The sequence below is a fragment of the Erithacus rubecula genome (assembly GCF_903797595.1).
Source record: "Erithacus rubecula genome assembly, chromosome: 15".
Classification (NCBI taxonomy): domain Eukaryota; kingdom Metazoa; phylum Chordata; class Aves; order Passeriformes; family Muscicapidae; genus Erithacus; species Erithacus rubecula.
This window is the reverse complement of record NC_136667.1, coordinates 4493697-4521543: the sequence shown is the minus strand read 5'-3', so window position 1 is coordinate 4521543 and position 27847 is coordinate 4493697. Positions and strand designations below refer to the sequence as shown.

Below are 27847 nucleotides of genomic sequence, written 5' to 3'. Positions count from 1 at the left end.
GGTAAAAATTGATTTATGTGTCAAATTCAGTATTGATTGCAATAAAACATTTAGAGCTTATTAATTTGGGAAGATGAGGATGAGGAACTTAAGATTCTCATTGAGTCTGTTTATCTGTGCTTCAATAAAACCTTTGGCTTAGCTGGTCCCTGATAGTGAAGGGGGTGACTACATGCTCCAGAAATTGTATTAAACATAAAACACAGGTAAAAGGATACAAGAATGACTTCCAGGGAGCTTCAGGCATCTATCCCAAAGCAGGAGATCACACTGGAGTTGTTTGGACTACTTTGATAGTCAACAGAAAAATGCTGGCACCTTTGGGAGCTGGTGCACTCCATTCTAGGGCAGATGTTCAGTCAAGCATTCTAAACCAGAACATGTATTTCCTCATCTGACACAAAGGAGATTATTTACAGACTTGGTGCATACAAATAAATGGAAATGTCTATTTTCACCTACAACACACTGGCACAGGTTGTCCAGAGAAGTTGTGGCTGCCCCTGGATCTCTGGAAGTGTCCAAGGCCAGGTTGGACAGGGCTTGGAGCAACCTGGGCTAGTGGAAGGTGTCCCTGCCCATGGCAGGGGTGGCACTGGATGAGCTTGAAGATCTCTTCCAACCCAAACCATCCTGAGATTCTATGGGATACCAGGTTTTCAGCCCAAATAACAGGAATAGTCATTCTGTTAATGCTGTTTAAGGACACTTTGCTCAACTGGGCCTTCAAGGTTGTCTGCCCTGAAAGGCAGAAGACACAAATCTGAAATCTGCCAACAGCCTTGTCTGGCTCCCTCTGAGCCAGGCCTGGGCTGGACAGAACACATTCTGTGCTCTGAACACTAAATCCTGCCTTTCTCAAGCCCATCCTGTGAGAAACCTGCAGCTCCTGCTGGCTGTGAGCTCGGAGCCAGCTGGAAGGAAGGAAATGGGGCTGTAAATCAGCATCTGCTGCCTGCCATAAGGTGTTGGGGGTTTTACATACTTGGAGACAGCCCCTTGCATTCACAGTCTTGGACTTTGCAGATGCCTCGGGGTCTCCTAGGACTGAGTCAGCTTTGGTTAAAGGGTCTGCTCACACACTTGCTGGCCCCCAAATCCTCTGGGAATCTTCCAATGGCTTCTGGGGAGACTTCTAGTAAAATAAGTTCAAAATCAGTGCTAAAGGTAGGATGGTTTGTGAAACTTTGCTGAGCTTTTTTGGGCACAACTCTCTCAGTTGCTGGGAATGGATTGTAAAAGCTGGGAGCACCAGCCATGTCCTGAGGCTGTGTGTGGAAGCACTTTTACCCTCTCCAGGGGTGCAGGGAGGACCATCTGGCAATGGTTAGGTTGTTATTATTTGCTGTGTCCATTGGTTCCACCCCAACCCGGTGCTTTGGCGTGAGACAGATCCTCAGGCGAGCTGGTGAGTTCCTGTCTGGGAACTCCCCACCCTCCTCCTCCTCCACAAACACATGCAAAAATCTCACTGGGGTTTTCTGCCCCAATTTTGTCTTTTCTGCATGTTCCTGTAAGCCCTCTGTGGCAGCCTGGTACTAGAAATCATCTTTCAAGTCTGCTCCTGCCAAGACTGAAAAATGACTTATTGTGGGTTTGAATTTTTTTGTAAGTCAAAATTGTGTAGATGTGACACTCGGGGAGATGGGTTAGTGGTGCCATGGCAGTGCTGCGTGAACAGTTGGATCCATGGTCTCAGAGGGTTTTTCTACATGATTCCAGGGTTCTTTGAAAGCATTGCTGATCCCCACTCTGCAAGGCACGTCCTCGGGCTTCCTGTGTGTCACAGAGCCGCAGGGCACTCCCTCCTCCCTTTCTTCTTCCTCCTCCCTTTTTTCCTCCACCTCTTCCTCCTCCTCCTCCTCCCGAGCCGAGAGGAGCGGGCCGGGCCCTGCCCGCGGTCCCGCCGAGCGCCAGCAGGGGGCGCGCCCCGGCAGGCTGAGCCGGGCCTGGGGGGGCTGAGCCGGGCCTGGGGGGCTGAGCCGGGCCTGGGGGGGCCTGAGCCGGGCCTGGGGGGGCTGAACCGGGCCTGGGGGGGGCTGAGCCGGGCCTGGGGGGGCTGAGCCGGGCCTGGAGGGGCTGAGCCGGGCCTGGCGGGGGTTGAGCCGGGCCTGGGGGGGGTTGAGCTGGGCCTGGGGGGGCTGAGCCGGGCCTGGGGGAACTGAGCCAGGCCTGGGCGGGGGGTTGAACCGTACCTCAGGAACTGAGCCGAGTCTGGGGTGCTGAGCCAGGTTTGGGGGGCTGGGCTGGCTCTAGGAGGCTGAGCCGGGACCGGCAGGTCTGGGAGTGCTGAGCGAGTCTGAGCGCTGCCACAGTTACACATAAATCAAGCAAAGCCGGCCTTGCTGAGTTTCCAGATGAGGAAGGTCTCTTGGACTTGCCCACCTGCTCCCACGGAGTCTTTGGAGCAGGGGAGCAGTTTCCACCTCCGTGGGATGCAGCAGGACACAGGCAAAGCCAGGAGACTTTGATGCTCTGAGTCACGGTTCCCTTTGGCTGCAGTTACTGCCAGGCTGGGGCTGGGAATGAAGCAGGACTTCTGATTTCCTGTTGAGAGCACTGAGCTGACATCCCTTGCCCATCACACCTTCTCCATTTCACACAGATCCAGATCATCTCCTCTGGCACAAGCACGATCTGAGGGTGGACCCTGGCACAGCCTCACGTTACTCGCAGGTGGATTCTGGATTAATTTCTCTCAGTGGTTACAAAGCAGCTGTGGAATATATTCTTCCTGACCTTTGGACAAGAGGGAATTTGCAGTTGATTACTGCAGTATCTTTCATTGTGAGATTCTCTTACAGTTCTATTTTAAAACAGCTTAATTTGCCAGCACTAGGAAAGCTCCATCCTTGCCTGTGCTCTAAGGAAAAAACGAGAGGATCTTTGCCATCACTGGCCGTGTTTTATTGTGTTGACCAGGATGACTCTGGGATGGCCAATCCCCTGGGCTACCCTTTGGGGAACACCTAAAATTTGGTCATTTTGCTTTAGGTTTTGGTCTACTGTGTGAAAGATCTTTCACAGCTTCACAAATGTTTAACAGTGCAAACAAAAACAACACCGTGAATTTTACAGGAGTAGCGTGGGAATAAAAAACATCACACTTTCCCACCAATAAAGTAGAAAATTTACTTTTATGAGTCAAGAAAACAAAGTTGTGTCAACGATACCTGATTCGTGTACTGCTCTTAACTTAATAAATCTCATTTCATGAAGATAAAATGCTTCCTAGAGTGCACTTTGGAGAGTAATGACGACAGCAGCGTTTTTAGGAGGCAGGAGGACGAGGTGCAGCTCGCTCCAGGTGAATCTCACCTCTGAGGAGCTGATTCCAAGTCTCCAAGGAGAGGAGAGCTGGCAGCCAGCCAGGAGCATGACAGGGGAGCCCAAAGTTCAAGTGACCCTCCCTCTCCCGTCCTCCACCTGTGTTGTTTTTCCTTCTTTCTGATAAGCTGTGGTTTCTCCCTCCTGCGTTCCTTGCCATGAATCAGGTTACACGCTGGAGCCAACAGGAATTCCCGGGGTGTTTCTCAAGCAGGCTGCACAAAAACAAGTGAAGAAACATTCCTTGAAGAATTTTAATCTCCTGGATTTAACTCAGTTTGTTTTAAACAGATTAGAAAGTACACCATTTATTTTATTAAATTTTGAAATTCCTTGAACCAGGGAATTTTTATGACGTACCATCATCCTCAATAAATTTTGGTTTATTGCTTTTTCAAACATATTTAAAACTCACGACTGCTTCAAAGATTCAGATAAGTATCATAAGTAATATCAAATTGAGGCATGTCCTCCTCAAAGCAGTTTTTTTCCCTTTACTATTGGCAAATTAATAAAGCACATATAGATGACTTAATTCAATACTTGTTAATTCAACGGGTTTTTTAAATTTTTTTTTTTTTAGAAAAACTAATAATTTGAAACAGGAAAGCTTGTTTAGAAAACTCATTTCAGAAATACCTTCTTGTTTTTCGCCAAGAGCAGAACAAACATCTTGCTTTCATCTCAGCTTGTAGGTGTAAAATTGCAGCTTCCTGTGCTTATCACTGCACATATTTTCCATTTGTTGTGAACCTGCTATCAGAATAGATAATAAAATATATATGAGGTAATAGTTGGAGTACCAGAGGCAAGTGGGAGACAGGTGTTGGATATAAATTTCCTTCAACAGAGTGTCGCCATTACTATAAGAATTAAAAATGTGGGGGATTTGATGCCTTTTTTTGTGTGTGGAAGATACTTTAACCACAGGAATGCGAAGGACTCCGCTGGATGCACCTGTCCTTCGGCATGGGCTGGCACATCCCTTGGGCAGTACCTTCCACGCTGCAGTAGATTTTAAAAGGAAAATCTTAATTCTAAACACCATTTCACAAAAACAGCCACCCACCCTTGATTTCTGGTGCCCCAGATCGAGGTGTGAGACCAAGGCACGGGGGCTGGCCGTGAGGGGAGCGGCCATGAAGGGACCCGGCCATGAGGGGAGCGGGTCGTGAGGGGAGCGGCCATGAGGGAGCCCATTCCTGAGGGGACCCAGGCGTGAGGGAAGTGGCCATGAAGGGACCCAGCCGTGAGGGGAGCGGCCATGAGGGTACCCAGCTGTGAGGGAAGTGGCCATGAAGGGACCCAGCCGTGAGGGGAGCGGCCATGAGGGTACCCAGCCGTGAGGGGAGCGGCCATGAGGGAGCCCATTCCTGAGGGGACCCAGGCGTGAGGGGAGCGGCCATGAGGGCAGCCGGTACTGAGGGGAATCAGCCGCTGCCATGGCGACCCCCCACGCTTGGCTCCCTCCCTCTCTCTGCTTCCCGCCCCGGTGTCCCCCGATTCCCCCGCCGTTCTCACCCCCGCCCTGAAGCCGCCACCTCGCCCGAGCCCCCGCGTCCCCTCGGCGCGGCCCCGCCGCCATGGCTCCCCCACCCCCTCCCCCGCACGTCTCGCGCGGCTCGTCGAGAACGCTCCTCCTCTCCCCTTTCTTTCTTCTCCTTTTTTTTTTTTTCATTTCCCCCTACATTTTTTTTCCCTTTCCTTTTTCACCGTTTATTTATTTAATTAATTTTTTAAAGAACCAATTTTCCGCCCTTCCGGGCTCGGGCGGTGGCAGCTGCGGAGCGAGGCGGAGCGAGCGCTCCCGCCGCCTCCCCGCGCCCGCCCTCCCGCCTGAGCCCCAGCCCGCGCCCGAGCCGCCCGCACACACCCACCGCCCGCCCGGCTCCGCATCCCGCCGCTCCCAGCATGGTCATCAAGGTCTACATCGCCTCTTCCTCCGGCTCCACGGCGGTAAGCGGCGCCAGGAGGAAACTTGTGCCGGGCAGGGGACGCGGGGGGCGGCCGGGCAGCGTGGGGAGAGGCCGGGGAAGCCGCGATCCCCTCACGGCGCCCGGCGCTGTGCGGGCGGTGCTGCGGCTGCCGCCGACGGAAAGCGGCATTTCCTCGGTGTTCCCGCACCCCTCGCCCTGTGCTGGGAAAGGCACAGCCACCACTATTTGGGTTTTTTGTGTTGTTGTTGTTCTTGAACTTCAGTTCTAAATGTGTCGTCCGTCATTTGGTTTTGATGAGTTTATTCCTCCTTGAGTGTGGCAGGCGTGTGTGGCCGCTGTCCCAGTAGCCTCTGGATCTGGCTCTGTTGGGAATACTGGATTTCGCTTTTTCTGGCCCCAGTGTGTTGTAGGCAGAGTTCGGACTGTGTTTTTCAAAGGGAAAATGAACAGATACGCAGAAATAGCGGGATTTGTGCCTAGGTTCAGGTGTCGCTCTGTATCCTCAGGATCATCTGGTTTCTGTTTGATCCATGTGGGAGATGCTCCGAGCCTGAAATCCGGGGGATTTGGTTGCACTTGGTATGGATGTGCTAGAACTACAAAATGCCAGGGACTCAGAAAATGCCAGCTACTGCAGTTAATGATCAGTGACTTTTACTGCGTGCAGATAAAGAGTCTGAGCTGTGGCTGTGTGATGACCTTTTCCTGACACTGTTCGTGCTTCAGGTCCCCAAACTTTGGGAGGACAGTGATGTACCGAAGATAAAAACAAGCCTTCAATGCATTCTTCTTCTTTGCTTGAGTGCAGCCGCTGGTCTGTGGGCTTCAGCAGATGAAATACCAGTTGGTAAGCTTGGGGTGACAGGCTGCAGATGGCACAGGAGCCTGTGCCTCAGGTGTCCCTGCTGTCCCTCCCTTCCCGGGTCATTTTTGTTAAACTTGATGCCAGCGCTGACAGTGCTGGTGCTGGTGGTGAAAAGCAGAGGATTATTTCACTCTGAACTGGGGAGGGTCTTGAAATCCTGAGTAGTTCATTCATAAAAGAGATCCAAAGGGATTTCTGCTGGGTTCATAGAGAATGATCATCTGGAAGGAAAGCAGCAGATTGGAAAAGTAATCCTTTCTTTCTAATGCAGCTGTTAATAGGTTTCAAGTTGACTGCTTCAGTTGCTATAGATTTTTATCAGTGCCCTCTTCATGGCACCTATTGATTTCTGTCTATCTGGTGATATTGAGCTTCAGGGGTGCAAGCACAGATCTCAATCCCAGCTGTGTTTTTCTGGTTTTAAATTAAGTTTTAAATTATTAGCTTAGTGTTCTCTCCAGTGGTCCTTGTGTGGGTTGCACATGTTACAAAGCTGTAGTCTGACTAACTGCTGCCTTTCAGGCTCCTTTGTGCATCCCTGCCTGTGGAATTTGAATGTAGCGTTGGTGTAGTCTGTTTTTTGGGGAATTCGAGCGTAATGTGCCCATAATTGCCAGTTTTATGACGTGTATATTTATATATATACACACACACACATACACTCATGCCTGTGTCTAAAGCTGGAGCAGCTCAAGGGATCTTGTGGTAATGAGCAAGACTTGAACATTCCTAGATTCCTGCGTACACTGAGGGTGTTTCTGTTGGCAGGATCAGCCCAGCACCTCACTGGGTGATATTTTCTTTCCAGTATAAGAATTTTAATCGATGTTTCAACCTAAAGTAAGAGAGAGGCACCTCTGTGGAGGGAATGGGAATGAGTTGTTTCTGTGGCTCTTAAAACCCTTGGTGAGACAGGCTTTGCTTGGAGGACCAGAGAAACCTTTCTGGATGCTGAATTTGAAATAACTCACTCCAGGAATGGAAAATTCACATCAGAGAAGATTGCTGCAGAGAGATGGGACAGAGACAAGGCTGTTTGCAGCAAAGTGACTGAACTGGGTAACAGCCTAGGAAGGGCTCTCACTCCTGCTAAGTCATCTTTGTACTGTAGTGACACCCAGCACTGTGTTATTTTGGGTTTTAAAAGGCTAATTTGCCTGAGTAGAAGCAAACCAGAAATAAGTATCAAATCTCCTCCTTCCTGCCCCATTTCTGTAAGCTGAAGAAGCCTTTGTGAGACTAGAAAGTGTCTCCCACTGAAGGGAAAAGGGTTGAGGTTGCTTCTCACCTCACACCCTGGGGCTGTGAGTCTTGGAGGGTGCCCAAATTTTGTGGTCTATTATTGGCAAAGTTCTGCTTTGTTGTATGATATAATTTGCCACATCAGTGTATAAAATGTTTCCCCAAGGCACTTTTCTCTATAATGTTTATATTCAGTATGATGTATCTGTGAGGAAAAAACACTGAGTGAAGCTCATCTCCAAGCAAAGACATTTTATGAGTGTGTTTCAAGGGATTTCTGGAAAATATGATGATTGACATCTTGTCTGGCCTCCTATTTGAATTTCACTCCACAATGTGATATTTCCAGCACCAGTTTCCTGCTGTGTTTGAAAGTCTTGCTTGGGAAGTGGCCCCTTGTCTTTAATCTCCCTCACTGTGGATGCTGTGCCAGCGAGCTGTGGGCTGGGCAGGGATGCACTGGGGTTGTAATTATGAAGATGAGGTGAGGACACTCACATGGGAATGTGCACGTGGAGCTGCTGTCCAGGAGCATTCCTACATTGCAGACAGTCAGAGTGAGCAGTGTTCCTCAGCCTGGGACAGAAATGAGATGTAAATGCTGCATCTGGAAGTGCAGGAGCATTGCAGGAACAGAGGCTGTGCTGGCTCTGGGAGGGGTGTCACTGCACCCTCCCACTGAAATCCTTCAGGAGCTGAAAGGAAGAGAGGCCTAGGAGTCATGAGGCTCTTGCTCCTGGTAGAAAAGGATACAAGGAGGGAAGAAGCTGAATGGCACAAATCCAGTGTATGATGTTCTTACAGGATTTTGATACTGAGTTTTGGGGCAAGAGGTTTCCCAGCACCAGAATCCCTTTCTTCCTGAAGGCAGCTGGATTGCCCATTTTGTTGATCTCATGGGGAAGGGAAGCAGCTGCTCAAATTCTTCTTGGTCACAAGTGTGCATTTATTGCCAGCAACTGCACGGACTTGGAGAGAATTGGTTCATCCAACACCCCCTGCAGTTCCAGGCCCATGGCTGAAACTGGAGGCTGTGGCTGTGGAACTGGAGTGCCAGCACTGGATGTGCTGGGCTGAGCTCTGCCCTGTGCCACTGCCAGTGCTCTGGGCCACATCAGCTGTCTGGTGTCCAGATGCTCCTTGGAGCCAAGTGCTCCATCTTTGTGATCTACATCCCACATTTCCATCTCTCCCAGCTCTGCCCTCCTCCCTTGTTTTCATGGCTGTGTGAGTGGTTTTCTTTCCTTGCCTCCTACTGCAGACACAGCAGAAACAAGTGATGATCTCTCAGAGTCCCATATTACACAGATCTGCTGCTGTTTAGGGATGGTTTTAGGGAAGGGAATTTTAGTTGATTTTTCATTCACAAAGTTAAGGTTGTGGAGGGTTCATATTTTTCTTGTATTGTCTTCTTGCTTGGGAAAGGATGTAGATCTTCTCCTCCCAACCTCCCAAAAAATGAAGAGGAAAGGGGCCCATGGTCTAGATACTGAACATTTGCTTGCAATTACTCTTCTCTTTTCCCAGTAAGGCACCAGAGAACTTGCTGGTGCTACTGGAGACATTTAACCAGTGGCAAGTGCTTCCTGGAGCGTTCTGGGGGAGGAGAGTTCTGGAGAAGAGCTGGAAGTGATAAGAGCATGTGCAACCACCAGCTCTCCTCCCTGTTCAACAGCTGAGGGCTGATGAGGCTGCTTCATCCTTCTGAAGTTTGAATCCCAGGGAAGTAATACATGGAGATTTGTAGATTGTATAAAAAAAAATTATGTTTTGCATTTAAATCCCCCAAAGGCCTTTTTTAAGCACCTTTCTTGTGGAAACATAATATGTGTGAAGGACCCAGTGCTCACCAAACAGTTTCTCTCAATAAATTGGTAGGAGTTGTTCTGAGTTAGAGCTTTTGGGATGAAAGAAAAAATCCCTAATGTGACTCAAACTCGGATGTGTTCCATCTGCCTCCTGGGTTGTTTTTTGTAAAGTCATTATTCCAAACTCGAGATAAGTCAAATATTTTTCTTAAAATATTGCATTCAAATTTTTAATGGAGCCAGAGATTAAGTTGGCTGCAGTTGTTGCAATAGTTTTGATGTATCAAAATAAAAAAACATTCTACTGTGCTTAACTAAAACCAGTTTCTGACAGCAGGAGAAAGATGGAAAATCCTACTCACAGTTACAGCCAGGAAAGGCTTTTTGCTGAGAATTTTTCTAGGTTGTATATGCAGGTAGGACAGTGTTTATTCTGAGGTGGTGTATCAGGATTATGTCTGTGCTTGGGGAGAAGAGGAAGGTTTTGGGGAGAGGCTGGATTGTGTCAGCTTGTGCTGGCTTTCCCTTGAACTCTGAACTACAGCACGCTCCAAGACAGGATCCACACAGCATCATGTCAGGGCTGAGCACTTGTGGGTTTTAAATAAATGTTTATAGAGTTGAGCACGGAACTTTGCTTATCCTGGGGCGTTAAAGTTACACTCACAAAATTCCTGTGGAAGTCAGTGAATTGGTATCTGCCTTAACGAGCAGAGGGTGCCAAGGTTTGAGTCTCTCCAAGGTTATTCTTACTCCTTCCAGGAAAGGAGGGATTGGAGGGGAGTAGACAAAGGGAACTACACAAACATTGTCAGAATTCAGCTGTTCAGATTGAAAACACAATTGAAATATTCCCCTCTATGACAAAACCAAGAGCTACAGATGTATCATTGCCATAGCCAAAGGGAGGTGAGCTCTGCCTGTTCCTTGTGCCCAGCCTTGGAAGCACCAATCTCAGTTTCTGGCACTGACTGGAGAGCTGGAAACCTGAACCAAATCCACATCTTACATTAATATTCTGTTATTCAGGAATGTTTCTGCTCAAACATGAAAATTTGGTGTTAATACCATTTGTTTAATCCCAGCTGTACGCAGGGGAGACTTTCTGTTTATGATTAAATGCTTTTGTTGGTTAGATATTTAATGGAGCCTGAAAGAGCTTTAATTGTAATGCTTATCTGCTGTTGTTTGTCCAAGAAAAAAAAAAAAGCCTCCATCCAGGAGCACGTCCTTCCTGGGACAGCACCTCCAGGTCAATGTTAAGGCCATTTCCTAACACTGGAAAGGCAGCAGAGACTGAGCAGTGAGACTGAGCTTTAAAGCACCAGAAAAAAATGTGAAGGGTCAGCATCCAACTGGCCTGACTGAGGTTTGTGCTCTCAGGATACAGCTGAAGTTGTTTTCACATCCTGACTTCCAGCTCCTTCCTGGACTTGGTTTCCCCTGTGAGATGTGGATGTGGTGATTTATTTCTTTAATTAATGATCTGAAGTTCAGTTTTTCTGGGGCTCTTTCCGTGCATGAATCAGCCTCTTCTGAAGGCGCTCGAGTGTAAAATTGTAACTACTACCTGTTGTTTGGTTGCTGGAGTGTTGCAGTGAAGAGAGGAGCCAAAGGCAGCTGTGAAAAGGATCTTGGGGAATCAGGTGCTGCACAAATGGATTTTGTTCTTCACTGGGCTCTGTCCCAGTGAGTGCAGGGACAGAGTCAGTCCAGAGTCAGAGCAGAAAGCTGTGCCTCACACCTGAGCTAGCTGGAGCGTAGGAGGGAGGGTGATCCATAATATTGAACCCCTGCACTTCTGGAAAGTTTTGGACAAGCATTAGCCAGGTTACATTTTTTTTTTTTTTCCAGAAAGAGAATAAGCTGTTGTGGGATAAGAGAAAAGGATTATTTATTTTCTTTTTGGCTTGTGCAATCGATTGCACGTCAGGTACGGAAAGCAGATAACAGTCAAGATTTGGAAATACACAGACAGCTTTTACAGTCTGCAGCAATGACCAGGAGATTCCCACAGAGATCTGTGCTGGGCTCTGAGCAAACAGTGCAAGAACAACCTGCTGTTGCTGTCCCAGCTGGAAAACTGGGAAGAAACAATAGTCCTGTGCAAGAAAAAGGCTTAAACTCTGCTAAAATACTGTTTAGCAGACTTAGAGCCATACTAGGTAGTTCTACAAAAATATCACATTCATGGCCATGAAAAGCAAACAGAATGTCAGGGATGTTTAGGATGGGAAAGGGCAAAAGAAAAACAGCCCACTGTATAAATGTGTGATGAGTCTGTCTTTAGTAGACTGGATTTGTTGTCTTTAAATGATATAAGGAAGTGAGAAAAGGGAAGAATGTAGGGTGAGGTGTTCACTCTAGGAGGAACAACCAAATAAGGCAGAATTTGTGGATAATAAGGTAAAACAGCTGTGGCTGCTTCGTCTCTGGAAGTCTCCAAAGCTAGGTTGGATGGGGTTTGCAGCTACCTGGGGTAGTGGAAGGTGTCCCTGCCCATGGCAGGGAGTGGGACTGGATGGTCTGCAAGGTTCCTTCCAAGCCAAATCATTCCATGATTCTGTGGATTCTGCAGTTGAGAAAGAAAGAGCTGAGAAAGTCTGAAATGTGATAACATCATGTCAGGCATAGGAGAACAAGCTGGAAGGCATTATTAATAACTTTCCCTAATGGAATGACAGGGGAGAGCAAGTGAAAGTGGCAGGTGGCAGGTTCAGAGAAATGAAATGCTTTGTTTGACAACACAGATTTCAGGGAGGAACTCCCTGCCAGAGGACCTGGTGTACAGCAGAAAGTGAAGCAGTGAGACAAATTAAGGGGAAAAATCTATTAAGGACTATTAAACATTAGTACTACACCTCTGACTCAAAACTGTGAATTACTGCAGCCTGGGAAGAAAGCTGGATGTGCTGTAGCTCTTTGTTCTCAGTCTGTTGGTGTGATTTTCCTGGGATCTGTGACCAGTGGAGACAGGAGACTGGGCTAGACAAGTGCTGGACCCAGCCCAGTAAAGCTTTCTTCTCTTCTTGGCTCTGCTCCCACAATTATGTGAACAGTTTGCATTAAAAAAAAGTTAAGTCCATGTTGTCCAGGAAAATGTTTGGTGGAAAATAATGTGTGTGTATGTTTGGGATGTGCTGGGTTGGTGTCTCAGCATTTCTTACATACAAAACAAGCATTTGGTGATTCCAAGACCAGCATCAGTGTGCAGATGCTGACACAGAGCATGTTTAGCCCATGTTTGGGGTAGGTGATCAGTCACCTCTCCTGCTTTAGGCACAGATCAAAGTCAACTGGAAAAGCCTGATGGAAACAGCAAACACAAAGCCTCTGGGAAAAATAATCACAGTTTTCACATAAACCCATTTTTATGGGAGTACTCATTGCCAGGCAGGTTTAAACAGCACATCTGTATTCACCTCATGGGATCAACCTCTGGCTGTGCTTATATCACTGGGAATTCTGCCATGCACTGCAGCAGGACAAGATTTTATTCCTTAGGAAACACTTCATGCTGCTTATCCAAGACATTCCTGTGCACATGTTGCAAATGTATTTGGCCAGAGCAGCAGCTGCAGAACAACTGGCAGAGCAGAATAACTCTGTGAATGAATTAAAATATATCCCAAAACATTTTCACTGGGTATGGATAGAAATGAAGTTCAAGTGAAGCTGATGTATGGCTAGTAGATCCTTTATGTGGTTTTTTTTTTTTTTTTTTTCCCTAAGCAGGAAATACAATATATGTGAATAGGAATATAAAGGAGCAGGTTTGCAAATTTCCTTGTTAGTGTCCCGGTAATCCTGATTAAGAACTGGAAATTCCACCCTGTAATGCAGATAAACAAGTCTCTTGCTTCTGGTACCTCAGTCCATGGAACCTTTGTGCCTAAGCAATTTTCTTCCAAATTTCTGTTCCCTTCCATCACATTAAAATGTACCAGGAGGTCCCTTTGAGAGCCTCCCTTCACCTGCAGAGGTCTGGGGTTTGTTGTGCATGCTGTGGAAAGATCAAATTACATCCATAACACAAACTTAGGGAATGTTCCAGTCAGGAATTGACACCTGGATGAAGTGAGGAGCAGCTGGACAGACAGCTCTGTCTTCCATGGGATGATTTGGGACCCAGGCTGGCAGCTTGGAAGGTTGGGAGAGCCATCACCTCCCACTGCCAGCCATCAGCATTAGGCTGAGACTGAGGAACAGCAGGGGAATGAAGCCATTTTGGCTGCTTGCCCAGGCCTGGAGAACTCCATCCTACAGCAAATAAACAGCTGGGGACTTAAACTTTGAAAAAATAAAATGCACTGTGTATTTATCTTAGTTTCTGATTGGGGTAAGCAGATGCTGGCTTGCACTGAGGCAGAAGGAAGCTTGTGGTTTAGAGAAAAAAAAGCAGATACCATGATGACAAAAGCCATCTATAAAATTTTAAAAAGACAGCGAGGAGTTGCAAAGTGACTCCAGGTTGTGTCTCCAAGGCATGGGCAGCATCCAGATTAGTGCTCCTGCTCTGGGGTGAAGGTGCCACATCCCTGTGGGCTGCAGGGCTGCAGTGGGTGAGAGCAGCCTGGTGATGGGAACAACCTCCCTGTGTTGGAAAATGCTCCATTTTGTTAATTCCTCCAAGATCACTTCAGGGGGTCTCCTGAGAGCAAACCCCAGGCACTGGCCTTCCTGCCTGTGGCAGAGCTCAGCCAACTCCTGTGTTGTTTCAGCTGCCCAAAGTGCTACAAACTGCAGTGTGGCCAGCTCTTGAGACAGCAATTTCTCTCTCCCATTTAGACACACAGTTTTTGGGCAATATTTTGTCCAAGTAACATAAAGAAGGATGTGGGGCCTTCAGGATGATTCACACTTGAAATGTTACCCAGGGCAATTAATTACTGGGTCAGAAAACTGCTGCCCATAGAGGCTGTGCTCTGCTGAATCTTTCCTCTCCAAGAAGCTTTTCTGTCTCAAGATAGCCTGGCTCTTCTTGCAAAGAGGAGGAAAATTTTTATTTAATCCATAGCTTTTTCTCTTCTTTTATATGATGATATTTAGGTATTTTAGTTGAAGAAAAAAGCTTTGTTCTCTTCAAAAAATTATTTGGTTTAGTTTTGGAACAGCAGTCAGCAAAAAGGCTCTTTGTTAACTAAGATCTGTGATATATGAATTCTTCAAAGATAAATAGTAATACACATCAGAAGCACCTGGATCCCTGAGGCCATGTTGTATTTCTTCTTAAAGTAGTCTTTTATTTAAAGAATAAATGCCTGGCAATATAAAGGCAGTGAAACAGCAATTAATGCTGTAAACTTTTACTCCTGTCAGTTAATTTAGCCTCTGTGTGCTAAACCATACAGGAAATAAACTTTGCTTTTATTGCAAACCACAGGGGCCTCGTGCAGAGCTGTCTGTGCTTTTAACTCCTTTCCTAAGCAGAGTTCAGCTCATCACACAAGCTCAACCAAACCTGTTTTCCCTCTGCTGTGCAGGGCTCCTCATCACCAGCACAAATCCACAACTACTGAAAAATAATTGCAGGAGCAGCTGTTTCAATAAACCCCCCAAAGTGCAGCCCTGTGTGTGTTGTTATCTCAGGCTGCTTCCCTGGAAATATTATTGGAGTGCTGGGCTGGTGTGGAGGGTGAAGTCTCAGGGGCACTGAGGTGGGACCTGGCTGTTTGTGTCAGTTCTTACAGGTGGAGTTGCTGCCAGCATTGCACAGACCCATCCTGAGATCTCTATGAGGCTGAAGATAAAGGAGAAATAATTCTGGCTTTCAGAAGGAGGATGGCTGAAAAAACAGATTTAGAACCTGACAACAGAAAGGAAGTCCAGACTATCAGGACGTTTTTAAAGCTTCCAGAGCAAGCAGTCAGGTGACAACAGCACCTTCAGGGGCTTTCCCTGCTTTTCTCAGCCACAAGGTAAATATTTGAGTGTTTAGGAATATATCATGTGTCAGAGAGTTGTCTGTATCTTGTGATACTGAGACATTATCTTGTTGGAGATGAGTTTTCTGTGTGGTAAATTGCTTTACAGTTCATATGCAAAGCCTGTCTGTAGGGCTGGGCTGTGGTGTATTGATACTGTTTGTAGAATCAGCCAGAAATGATCCCTCAAAATAAAGAAGCAGTGATTTAAAAAAATAATTATTCCTGATGACTTAACAGCTCAGGAAAAGGAGCTCTGAGAGGTGAAGAGAAAATTGTCCAAAGAGCCTGTGACAGATATAGCTGGGACTTAAGGACTTTCTTTTTTTCTTCCACATAGCAAAAGTTCCCCTTTCTTGTTTTGTCCAGTGAGATGCTGAGGCTGTGGAGACCCCAGGAATACAGAGAACACCTGGCTGATGGGTGGGAATGCTCCCAGCCCCTGCCACTCAGCCCTGTGCTGTCCAGGAGTTGCTGGTTTGGTACTGGGCTTTGGGAGGAGTGCATCTGTTTGTTTTTATTAACCCAGCCCTGAGTTTGGATGCTGTGACAAGGCACATGGAGACTTCCAGGGAAACTCAGCCTGCCAAGCTCCACGTCTGCTGCAGAAAACAACTGTGTGTAATAAATGAGGAGTTCATATTCTGCTGCTGCTTATGCTTTGTCAGTGCATAGCTGAGATAATGGAGCCTGTATTCTGCAGTAGGAAGCTCTCTCTCTCTGTTGGTTTTGGACCAGACAAGCAGTTTTTAGGCTTATAAAAGTCAAATGCCACAAGACTGACTTAGAAAATTGCCAAGGGTCAATTTATTTAGTATTGTAATGGTGGTGTTTTCCTTTGGATGGTGACAGTTCTGGGTGCTGTGGTGTCAGTGGTGGTTAAAGCTATGGTTTGCCACATATCAATGGTCTTTACATCCTCACCTAAAGGAAAGTAACAGGAAGCCTAAGTCTGGAAGCTTGATTTGGCAAGGTATGTTTATTCTGGATAACTTCAGTAGTCATCAAAAAAAGTTTAAACAAATCACCCTGATGTGAATATTTGTAAGTCCTTCTTGCTGCTGAGTGAAGCAGAAGCCTGTGGCAGGAATGGCCCGAGGCCATGGTTTGATCCCTGCTTTCAGTCCTTATTGCTGCTGGGACAGGAGTCCTGCCTGCCCTGGCTCATTTCTTCCCTTTGCTTGTGATGGCACAAGAATCCCCACATCAGCTGGGAGCTGGGCTGGGCCCCAGAGCAGCACTGCTGTGTGACTGGAGGAGATTCCCAGCTCAGAGCTCCATGGAACCCAGCCAAGGCATAGCCTGGCACTGACCTCTGCCCTCTGACTAGGGACAGCACCCCAGGGAACGGCTGGAGCTGTGGCAGGGAGGCTTCAGACTGATGTTATAAAAAGATTCCTCATCCAGAGGGCTGTCAGGCTCTAGAACAGCACCCAAGGGAATGGTCCCAGACCCAGAGCTCCAGGACTGCCTGGACAGCACTCTCAGGCACAGCAGGGGAGTGTTGGGGTTCCTGTGCAGGGCCAGCAGCTGGACTCAGTCATGCCTGAGGGTCTTTTCCAACTCAGGAAGTTCTGTGAGTCTGTGATTCTAAGAAGTGGTGAATCCATGCTCAGGGCAGCCTTTAGAGTTGGTTGAGGCCTTTTTCCATAGCCCTGATTTCTACAGGTTGAGTGTCTGCAGTCCAGCTAAGAGCTGTGCTTGCCTGAGCATCTCTGCTGCATAATCCCAGACCTGGCTGGGTGAGGTGAGGTTTGGGAGCAGCCTGTGCACAGCCCCTGCATGAGGATGGGCAGGCTCTGGGTGTTGAGGGGTCAGGCCATAGGAGGTTGGAGCTGCTGCCAGGCACTGCCCAGAGACTTCCCTGACACTCAGGCTGCTTCCTGTGCAAAGTTCATCCCTAATCAAACACAGCTCCTGCTGGGATTGTTTGCAGAGATCACATGAAGGGAGGGGAGACTCCAGCTGCTGTCCCTGGAGCCCAGCATGAGCAGAGTGGAGTCAGGCACCCTCCATGTCTGCAATCAAACCTTTCCTGTGTGTGGGGACAAGTGTCAGTCTGACACCTCTGCAGATCTGGGACACCTCCCAGTGTTCAGTAGTTGGAAGCTTTGGTTGCATTCACTGTTTTTCTGTGTTCAGGCTCTTGGGTTCTCTATAAAAACTAGGCAGGGAGGTTTGGTGCCTCTCCTAGCACCAGCTCCAGTGTTACCAGAACTTTCTGGGACTTTTAGGTTTTAACTTCTTCCTTGCCCAGCTGCTGAGTATCTTGTGTTCTGTGTGCATGGAAATACAGGGTAAAAAGGCTCACTGCCATCCCATAAGCAAACATCTCTGTTTTTTGGCTGATGATGGAATGAAATTTTAATTGTTAAAATCTTGCATTAAAATCCATGCAAATTGAAGTTTTGGCTCTGTGGGGTTTGTTTGGTTTTGAAATCCAGACAAATAATCCCATTGGGCATTGCTGTTACTTTTCACAGAATTTTAAAAAAAGGAGAAAAGGAAGGAAAAGTCCCAGAGAAACAGTCAGAGTCTGTGTTTGGGGAGGCAGTCTTTGAGCAGGCCATGATTGCTGTGGGGAAGAGCTTTGGCATATTCTGACTTGTGAATGACTTTGACTTGGCAGGAGTGACCCTCTGTGAGCCTTTTCCAGAATGAACAGAAGCATCTAAGCAGAGAATAGAGGGATGTGTCATTTCTGGCTGTGGTGAGGACATAGATATCCTGACTAAAGGAGGGTGCATCTGATCTGCACAGCCTCCCAGAACACTCCCAAGAGTTTGTGCATCTCTGGTAGGCTTGAGACTGAGCTGGGCTCTTGGGCAAGACAACTGGATGCTGTTAGTACAGTCAGGAGCCTGGACAGGCCAGGAAAGGCTGAATGAGCACCTGAAAGTGTGTTGGAGAGCAGCCAGAAGGAGGAGGGTTGAAGGAGAATGCACTGTACCCTTCTTTTCATGGAAACATGGAATATCCTGAGTTGGAAGGGATCCCAAAGGATCAAGTCCAACTCCTGGCCCTGCCCAGACACCCCAACAATCCCTCCCTGTGCATCCCTGGGAGTGCTGTCCAAACCCTCCTGGAGCTCTGGCACCCCTGGGGCTCTGACCATTCCCTGGGGAGCCCTTTCAGTGCCCCTCCATCTTTTCCTTACAGCCAAAAAAAGAGAAGGATTTAATTCTGAATTTGATGTTTCAGTAGGAAAAGAGGTGGAGTTTCAGCTGACAGAACCATTTTCATGTACTGGACCAAAAAGTGAAGTTTATTAAATGGTACTTTTAAACATGGGCTTCAGCTGTTGTTGATAAGATGTTCTCTGTTGGAATCCTGGTAACCCCACAATAGTCCTTGACAGGCAGGTGCTAAAGGATGAATGGATTCACCCCCACACACTTCCCCAGTGCTTGGGTATCATTTGTTAAGAGTAGAATTTGCCTTAAGCTGTGATAATAACATTGATCCTTAAGGTGCCTTCATGGAAAGTAAACCTAAAACACATTAAAAAGTCATCAGGGCTTTGTTAGGCAGTGCTGCTGCTGCTGTGTGCCAGAAGCCAGGGAGATATAAATAAGGAAATGTTACTTGTCCTCCTACTTGACTAATGGGTAAAGGAATCTGCTTTTGGCCACTGCAGGAGGAAAGTAGCTAAACAGACACTGGATGTTGCAGCAGGACAGTTCTGACCTATTTGTGGCCTTTTAGTATCTTGTTAGAATTTGACTGTAGTCGGGGTGTGGTGGAATTGGCTGTGCTGTGTATCTGACACCAAATTAGTGACACTGAAAAAGCTCTGCTGGAACACTGAACTCAAACCCTCCTTGCTGCAGCAAGAGAGAAAAGGTTTCTTATTTTTTCTTAATTCCTTGAACTGCAGTAGCAAATTGGCAGTGTGGCACTTGGGAACCTGCTCAGCTGTGCTGGGCTGTGCCAACCAGAGGGGCCAGGCTGGTGTTGCTGGCTGAACTTCCCCAAGCAGCCCAAGGGAACTAAATGCCAAATCCCCTGGGATTTTATTCTCTTTGCAGCCTGTGTCAGAGTAAATAAAAGTGAGTGGGAGTTGGGTCTCTAAGCACCCTTGGCTCCCTTGAGAATCCTGATTCCCCAGGACTTTAGTACATGGAGGTGACATTAACTTTCCTGTTTGGTTCTTCTGGTAGGAAAAAACTTGTGTGCACAAAGATCTTTGGACTTGGTGTTGTTGGTGTGGGATTTAACAAGTTTTTAGGCTTTGGGTTATTGAATGAATGCAGTTACAATGGCATTATAATCCATGAGAGAAGCTTTTATTTTTGTTCTCATGAATCAGCTTTTTCATTTATGTAACTTTCTATGGTTTCTGGAGCAAGTTGTGGTCTTGTTTTGGGAAGTGCAGACTTTGTCCTTTGTTCCAGCTATAGTTTTGGCCTGTGTTCCAAATTCTGGTCTGTGGGGTGGTACCTTATGCCAGGCTAAAGCCCTGTTGCAGACAGCCCATGTGTGCTGCCAGACATGATGTAACCTCCAGGTTACATTGCAAAACCCTTTTGGTAGCCTGTATTTTCCCCCAGCCTTGCTCTTGAGGGGTGGTCCCTTTGCATCCTTTTCACCCTTTTTTGCTGTTAAAAGATGTCTTCCAAACCCACACATGAGCAGCAGCAATGTGGTTGTTGCTCTCAGTGGGAGCTGGATCCTGTTCTCTCCTGCCCCAGGTCTTGGGCTGGTGATGCTGACACAGCCCAGGGTAAGTGGGTGCTTGGTGATCAGAACCATTTCCAGATAAACCAATTTTAAGCTCTTGGGGTCTAACCACATCAAACCAGCATGCAGTGCAGGATTCATGTGGATATTGGCATGGGCTTTCTCAAAGAACCCTGCAGGGGGAGAGTCAGTACATATGGATTCCATCTGGACACTGCTGAATTTCTGGAAAATGAAAAAAGAGCAGCACAAGTCCAGCATGAACTTTTCCAGTCTCCTGTTAGTATTTAGGTCCTGATTTAGGTCCTGTGAGTTCATGGTGGTTTTGCTGTGTTTGTCCTCAATCTGATTCCCTCCAGACCAGAATCCATCGGGAGAGACAACGATGGCACCACTCGTGTAATGCTGTGCTTAAAATAACCAGAACAAAGAAGTGCTCTGAGTTCTGTGATGATAATTACCCAGATCTAAAAATAAGCAGACATTCTACCAGGCAGGGAGAAATAAGAGTGAGACAGGAATTGCTGGGAGACACCTGGCAAAGCTCTGATCAAGCCAGGTCATTGCTGGAGTTTCCTGCAGGTTTCCCATCCTCTGACCCCATTTACAGTGGCACCACCACAACTGGCACATTGGATTTTTAAATTAATATGGGGGGGGGGGGGGGGAATTGGGTTATTTATACAAGTAAAACCAACAAAACCACTCTGGACAGAAAACCAGCTTCTGGAATATTAGAGTAAAAGCAGGGAAAACTGTGGTTGAGGCCAGAATTGAGGCTGCTCAGAAGGGAGCCCTGCTGCCCTGTGCTGGGGTGGGGAATGAGCTTAGGGGGCTGTCAGGAATCTGTGACATTTAAATCCATGGCTGAGCTGCTGGGCTGTTTAACTCCTACAAATTAGGTTGTAGTGGGAGGAGAAATTCTAAGCATTTTGCAGCTCATTTGCAAGGATGAGCATTAGGTGAGACAGATAAAAACCAAACCAAAACCCCCTATAGTTTTTCCTCTAATTCCATAAAGTGGCAGTGGATTGTGGCAGTGTGGCCACAGCTCAGTCCACAGGACACCCTGTGCCAAGTCAATTTGTCTTGGCAGCACTGGCATTCCTCATGCTGCCCATTCCTCCCAGGAAAATCATTTCCTGGGGGTTTCCACTTGCTGCTGCTGGCTGCCAGTGGAGTTTGCTGAACATTTCTTGCACTGCACTTTTTTCATTCAGTGCTTACATTTCAGCTTATCCATCATCTTCAGGAGACTCTGAAGCTTCTGGAGAACTAATGGCTACAAGTCTGGCCACACAACCAGTAGCATTCACCTGGAGTTTGGAATTCACCTTCCTGCACAAAGCAGATGCTCCTGGGATTTAAATATTTGCTCTCACTAAGGATGAAGCATCATCTTTAAAACCATCCTTGGCATACAATACAACTGCTTTAAAGCTGTAGTTGCTTTTGCTTAGCTGGAACCCAGAAAGCTGGAATTGGAAATGGAAAAAAAATCCCCTTTTGAATGTGGTGGTGTCTTGTAACTGGATTGAGAAATGTGTAAGCTCAAATGTGTATGATTGCTCTAAGGTATTGCTTCTCTGTTGTCCTGGAGGTGGATCCAGAGGCAGCTCAGGACACACCAGGAGCTGGAAAGAGTCACAGAACCATGGAATTATTGTGGTTGAAAAGACCTTTGAGATCATGGAGTCCAACCATCAACCCAGTCCCAGCCCCATGTTCATCACTAAAACATGTCCTCAAGTGCCACATCCACACATTTTTTGAACACTTCCAGGGAATGGTGAATTCCCCACTTCTCTGGGCAGCCTGTTCTTATGTTTCATAACCATTTCCATGAATTTTTCTTTCCTAATTCCTAATCTAAACCTTCCCTGGTGCAGCTTGAGGCCATTCCTTTTGTCCTGATGCTCTAACCGATGATATAACAATGGTTGGGAACATCATAAGAAATCTCTTTATAATTCTTCTAAATCCTCACAATAAAGCATGAGCCATTTAATCCCATCACTGGGAATGAAATTAATAAAATCTGTGTTTTTCCCCTGTTGGAGGTTGGGACACATGAGCCACAGAAGTGATGCAGGAGCCCCATGCCAGGGGCCAGGATGGCAGAGCCACAGTCAGCAAGTTTGTTGTTGGATCAAAACAGCAGCACTCAGACTGTAAACTTATTTTGAGTTCCAATGGTCCATAAATAGATTTCCAAAACATGTCTATTGTCCAGCAAGGGATTTATTTATAAACTGAAAAAATAACAAGACTGAAAAAAACCAACCCAAACCCTTCTTGTCCAGCAGTGTGGACTGGACTGTGCTGTGTGCCTGGGTACACCAAATGAGATAGACCTTTCTGTGAAGTTCAGTTCCAAAAAGTGTTTAAAATTAGTGTTTCCCTGCACTGGGGTGGTGCTGGGAGAAGTTGGCTCTTGAACAGCCAGCACAGTCCTGGCTGGAGCTGAGGCTGGAATGCTGCCTGCTCACTGGACCAAGGTCCTGCAGCATCATCCCTACCTCCCTGAGTTCTTTTTTTTTTTTTTAAAGGACTTTCTTTTCTTTTCTTTTTTTTTTTTTTATGAGTAAAGATTTTGAAAAAAATCTAAAATGTTGCAGCATTTTCTGGAAAGTTTATTCCCACTTTGGGGTTAAAATTTTATTTTTGATGGATTGATTTGTTGGCAAACATCACCTGTTTGCATTCTTGGCAGGTTTGATGTGGTTTCTCTTGTGTTACTGACATCACTGATGGGAGTTTGATCTAAGAATAGTACATTGAATTTCTAATGTGTACTCAAGTGAGGGGCAATACTTGTTCCCAATTCTGCAGTCATTTTTATAATGTTATTTGTGCCCATGGCTCTGTTGAAAGCTTAATGTTTCCATGAACTGGAAAGGAAGAGAATCTTAATATCTGGTGGATTTTGTAGCAGAACATCACAGTGTGTGGTGAGACTCTGCAGTGGTTACTGGTAACTTGCCATAGAGCTGTTTCCATTTTGCTCACTCCCTCCACTCCTGCCTCCAGCCTCTTGTCTTCCTCACAGCTGTCTGTCCATCCCTATCTTTATTTCTCTGTGTCCTGGTTTGAAGGACAGGTTTCTGCCAATAAAGGCAGGAGCTTCTCTTTGAAATGGAGAATGTAAACCCCCTTCCTCCAAATTATTATTATTATAATTTTGAAATTAAGGGGCTCTCGGCAAAGACATGGGAATTAGGAATAAGAGTCCTTTACTAGGAAAATTAAAATAGAAATACAGTATTGCAAAGAACAATTGTAACTTTGACAGAGTCAGAATCCTGTCAGTCAGTCAGGGTGTTGGCAGCAGTCCCATTCAATGGTGGCTGCATCCTCCTGCAGTGGCAGATGTGGTTCAGCTGGAGCAGTGCTCCTGGAGAAGGTGCAGTTTCCTCTGAAGGTCCAGGGATGATGTGGAAAGGTCTGGCTTTCCTCTGGAATCCAGTGGACAGAAGGTAACTTGGTGTCCAAAATCTCAGTTTTTATCTGGGTAGGAAAGGCTTGGCTGCTCCCCTGGCTGGAGCATCTCCCAGTGGGATGATGGAATTTTATCAGTCATGCAGTGGGACTGACTGGGCCAGCAGCAGATGATATCTTCCTGGAGGGAGGATGGGCTGTGGCAAAGATAAAGATGATTGCCCCAGCTGGATTAAAGATGGCCCATTAGCAGATGATATGTGCCAGGAGATCAGGGTCACTGCCCCACCCAGTTTTGTACAATGGCCCATTAACAGGAGATATCTCCCACAGGGATAAGAATCGCTGCCACACCCAGTTTTTAACAATGGCCCATTAACAGGTGATACCTCCTGGATGAAGGGTGGGTCATGGGAAAGATAAAGATGATTGCCCAGCTGGTTTAAAGATGGTCCATTAGCAGATGATATGTGCCAGGAGATGAGGGTCACTGCCCCACCCGGCTGTAACAGATGGTGACAAAATACACATTTCTGGCCACATCCTGTATTGCAACCCAAGACACTCTGTTCTCGTGTTTTTGTGTCTCCAGAACTCCTCCTGCCCCACCAGTGCTGATCCTGGCCCTCAGGGCCCTGCTGGGCTCCCCAGCTCCTGCGCTGACTGCGGGCACGTTCCCGGCTCTGCACAGCGTGTCAGGAGCACTCGGAATAAACAAGGATTTTTGTGTTTGCCAACTGCAGTGAGCTGCCCTTCACGGGCCAGAATGGCCTCAGACATGACAGTTGTTTATGTAGGCTGAGGTGTGGGCTCAGGGAATCGGCTGCTGCGTGTTGACAGGCGCATCCTGAAGAGGCTCCTCGCTCCTTCCCAAACATGGGCAGCAGGAACCCTCTCCAGGCTCTGGCCCGAGGAGAACGTGTGCCCTTTCAAGTAAGACAAAACACCCTGAAGCAGCAGCAGACATCCCTTGCTCTATTTTCGGCCCTTCCCTCCCAGCTCTATTCCACTGCCTGAGATTAATGGAAGTTTTCTAAATAAAATCCCATAAAATAACAGGATCTGGCAGCTCGGTGTGCCTGCTGCCCAGAGGTTGGTGCCGTGTTTCTCTGGAGCATTCACTGCTCTTGTCTAAGTGCTCATCACTGTGGCTGGAGGAGCTCTGAGGAGCTGGGAGAAAACATTGCTGCTTAATCTTCCAACTTTTATCTGATCAGAAAATAAGGGTTCCAGGCTAATATTCCTCATGCATCAACACCGTCCTTGCTTTTCTGTAGAGTTCTCTAGAGAATTACCTCCCTTGACTACAGACAGCCTGAGAGCAATAGAGACCAAACTTCATGCTTGCTTTGCAATGGTGCCTTTTATAGCAGAAAAAAATACATTTCCAGCTTTGCCAGCTTTTCAGAAACAAGCAGAGAGGGTTGTGATTACCCTTTGGAGCCACAGTCATCAGTTTGGGACGTGGTTATACCTCCTGGAGCTGAAAAAACAGCCCAGAGACTGACCCACTGTGAGATGCTGGGAGGGTGTGAGGATGTGTGTGTGGCTAGGACAATCTAATAATCAAAATGATTTAAAAAAAAATAAAGTGACTTCTCAGGGGATCAAAATGTTCATTCCTGTCCAACTCCAAGCTTTTGTTTTACGTGGCAGAATATACAGGTTAATGGTACAGTGGGCAAATCTTGGTTTTCTGTAATCCCTTAATAATTCTGGGGCATCTCAAAGTGTGTTCTCACTAAGCAATGGATTTTGGACAAATTGAGGACCTAAGAGTAATAAACCTATATGGATCTGAAATTTAGAGACTGTAGGAAATGGTTAATTAAAAATGTACCTGGTTGAGGGAAAAAAAATTACATTTACTACCAGATCATACTGACAAGAAGAGTTTACAGTTCCAAAGATCTTTCCCTGATTTTAGCCCTCCAGAACAGTTCATGAAGGAAGCATTTCCTTCAAAACAGAGAAAAGCTTCCCCTGCTTCTCCTGCTGCAGGCAGGCAAGGAAACCTCTTACCCAGAGCTTTGAGGCTGCTGAGAATGTTTTTATACAGCCTCTACACTAATCATTTCCTCGGGGCGGTATTAACTCATCCAGTTTGATTTATTTTTAGCCACGATGAAAATTAGCAATATCCTTGTGTTTCAGGGTGCTCTCACAGCGAGTCCAGCGGCTCCTGTGCTGACGTGGTCGGAGGAATTACATCGGCTGCTCAGCAGGCTGGAGCTGGGGCACATTTCCCTCTGCCGGAGAGCAGGATCGGGCCCTTGGTGCTGCTCCGAGCTGGGTGCGCCCCTCCGAGCTCTGCTGGAGCCTGCCGTGGACAGAGCAGCTCCACACCGAGCCAGGGAGGGCTTGGCCATTCCCTTTTGGATCTGCCGGGCTCTGTTCTCCAGCCCGCATCCTTCATTCAGGGCAGCGCTTTCCTCATGCTCCCTGCTGCTCTGGAGCTCCTGGCGCTGCCGAGTGCCCGTGGCTGCGGGGCTGTGTGAGCCGGATCCCGGCTGTGTGCCCGTGGCTGCGGGGCTGGGTGAGCCGGGGCCCGGCTGGGTGCCCGTGGATGTAGGGCTGTGTGAGCCGGATCCCGGCTGGGTGCCCGTGGCTGCGGGGCTGGGTGAGCCGGATCCCGGCTGTGTGCCCGTGGATGTAGGGCTGTATAAGCTGGATCCCGGCTGTGTGCCCGTGGATGTAGGGCTGTATAAGCTGGATCCCGGCTGTGTGCCCGTGGATGTAGGGCTGTATAAGCCGGATCCCGGCTGTGTGCCCGTGGATGTAGGGCTGTATAAGCTGGATCCCGGCTGTGTGCCCGTGGATGTAGGGCTGTATAAGCTGGATCCCGGCTGTGTGCCCGTGGATGTAGGGCTGTGTAAGCCGGGGCCCGGCTCCATATTTGGCTCCGGGCTGGCTGTCGCTGACCCCGGCAGCGCTGGGTTTGCCTGTGGCCGTATATGGAGCGGCTGCTCCCGGAGCTGCGGCTGACCCGAGTTAGCACCGGCAGCATCTGTGTGAAACGCTGCTCCTGCGGCACTCGGCTCATTAGGGTAAAGCCAGGCCTTGGACTGGCTTTGCAGTGAAAAGGGTAATTTGAAGAAAACAAATTTCCCATTAAATTCCATTTTTTTTTATTCTTTGCTGGGATATGCATGGTTATAATCTCCTTTTGGTGGTAAAGTCACGCAGAGGGAGAGCAGAGCATAAGCAGAACATCTCTGTGTCAAGAAGTCAGTAATTCATAATGACAGTAATAAAAACCTCCTTCCCTGCACAGAGCCAGCACCGTGCTTGCCACACAGATCCTGCTTTTCCCTTGGATGCTGTGTGAGTGCACGAGGACAGGTGGCATCAGGTGTGGGTGGCATCAGCTTCCCTGACACAAGTTAGGATGGGGATGTGGGGTCACAGCAGGGGAGGGGTTTTTGTGCAAAGAAGCATGAACCAAAAATGCTTGGTGATGTCTCTCTTGTCACCAAGGTGAACAAACATCTTGACCCTGAGAAGGAACAGGGGGTTCAGCCTGTGCTTCCAAGGGCACAAGGAAGCAGTTTGTACCTCAAATGTGCTTCCAGCAACTCCACTGCACCTGAAAAAACATTCCCCTGAGTTAACTGTAAAATCTGGCCAGCAGAAGGGCCCTGCTCACACCTCTGCTTTTGGGTGGGCACCTTTAATGTACCCAACACACATTTGTGTAGGGACAGCATCTTTAAGCTTCAATTCAGTTTTGTAGGAGCCGAGTCAAGGCTCATCTCTGACTCTTCTTTTTGATTCTAAGAATTTTCTTACCACTCTTGTTTTCAACTTGGTATTTCACTGATTTTGTTTGCCTTATCTCTCTTCCTCCCTCTTTTATGACAGATCAAAAAGCAGCAGCAAGATGTGTTAGGTTTCTTGGAAGCCAACAAAATTGAATTTGAGGAGAAGGACATCGCAGCCAACGAGGAGAACCGGAAATGGATGCGGGAGAACGTCCCTGAGGACAGTCGGCCGGCGAGCGGGAACCCCCTTCCACCGCGGCTCTTCAACGACAGCCGCTACCTCGGGGTGAGGCTGCTGCAGTCCCTGCTCATCCCCTCAGCTCCAGCTCCCCTGCTCATCCCCACCTGCAGCTCCCCTGCTCATCCCCAGCTCCAGCTATCCTGCTCATCCCCTCAGCTCCAGCTCCCCTGCTCATCCCCTCAGCTCCAGCTCCCCTGCTCATCCCCACCTGCAGCTCCCCTGCTCATCCCTTCAGCTCCAGCTCCCCTGCTCATCCCCTCAGCTCCAGCTCCCCTGCTCATCCCTTCAGCTCCAGCTACCCTGCCCATCCCCTCAGCTCCAGCTACCCTGCCCATCCCCAGCTCCAGCTATCCTGCTCATCCCCAGCTCCAGCTCCCCTGCTCATCCCCAGCTCCAGCTCCCCTGCTCATCCCCAGCTCCAGCTCCCCTGCTCATCCCCTCAGCTCCAGCTCCCCTGCTCATCCCCTCAGCTCCAGCTCCCCTGCTCATCCCCTCAGCTCCAGCTCCCCTGCTCATCCCCTCAGCTCCAGCTACCCTGCCCATCCCCACCTGCAGCTCCCCTGCTCATCCCCTCAGCTCCAGCTCCCCTGCTCATCCCCTCAGCTCCAGCTCCCCTGCTCATCC

At 47.8% G+C, this 27847-nt stretch overlaps 1 protein-coding gene across 1 annotated transcript in view; it reads left to right on the top strand.

The window, feature by feature from the left end:
• The first annotated feature begins 4940 nt into the window (after positions 1–4940).
• The window catches only part of SH3BGRL (SH3 domain binding glutamate rich protein like), a 30702-nt gene continuing 7795 nt past the window's right edge, over positions 4941–27847 (top strand). The window contains exons 1-2 of the mRNA XM_079319361.1: positions 4941–5283; positions 27083–27268. Of these exons, the coding sequence (XP_079175487.1) occupies positions 5239–5283; positions 27083–27268 (231 nt within the window). The 5' untranslated portion in view covers positions 4941–5238. The remainder of the gene's footprint in view (positions 5284–27082; positions 27269–27847) is intronic.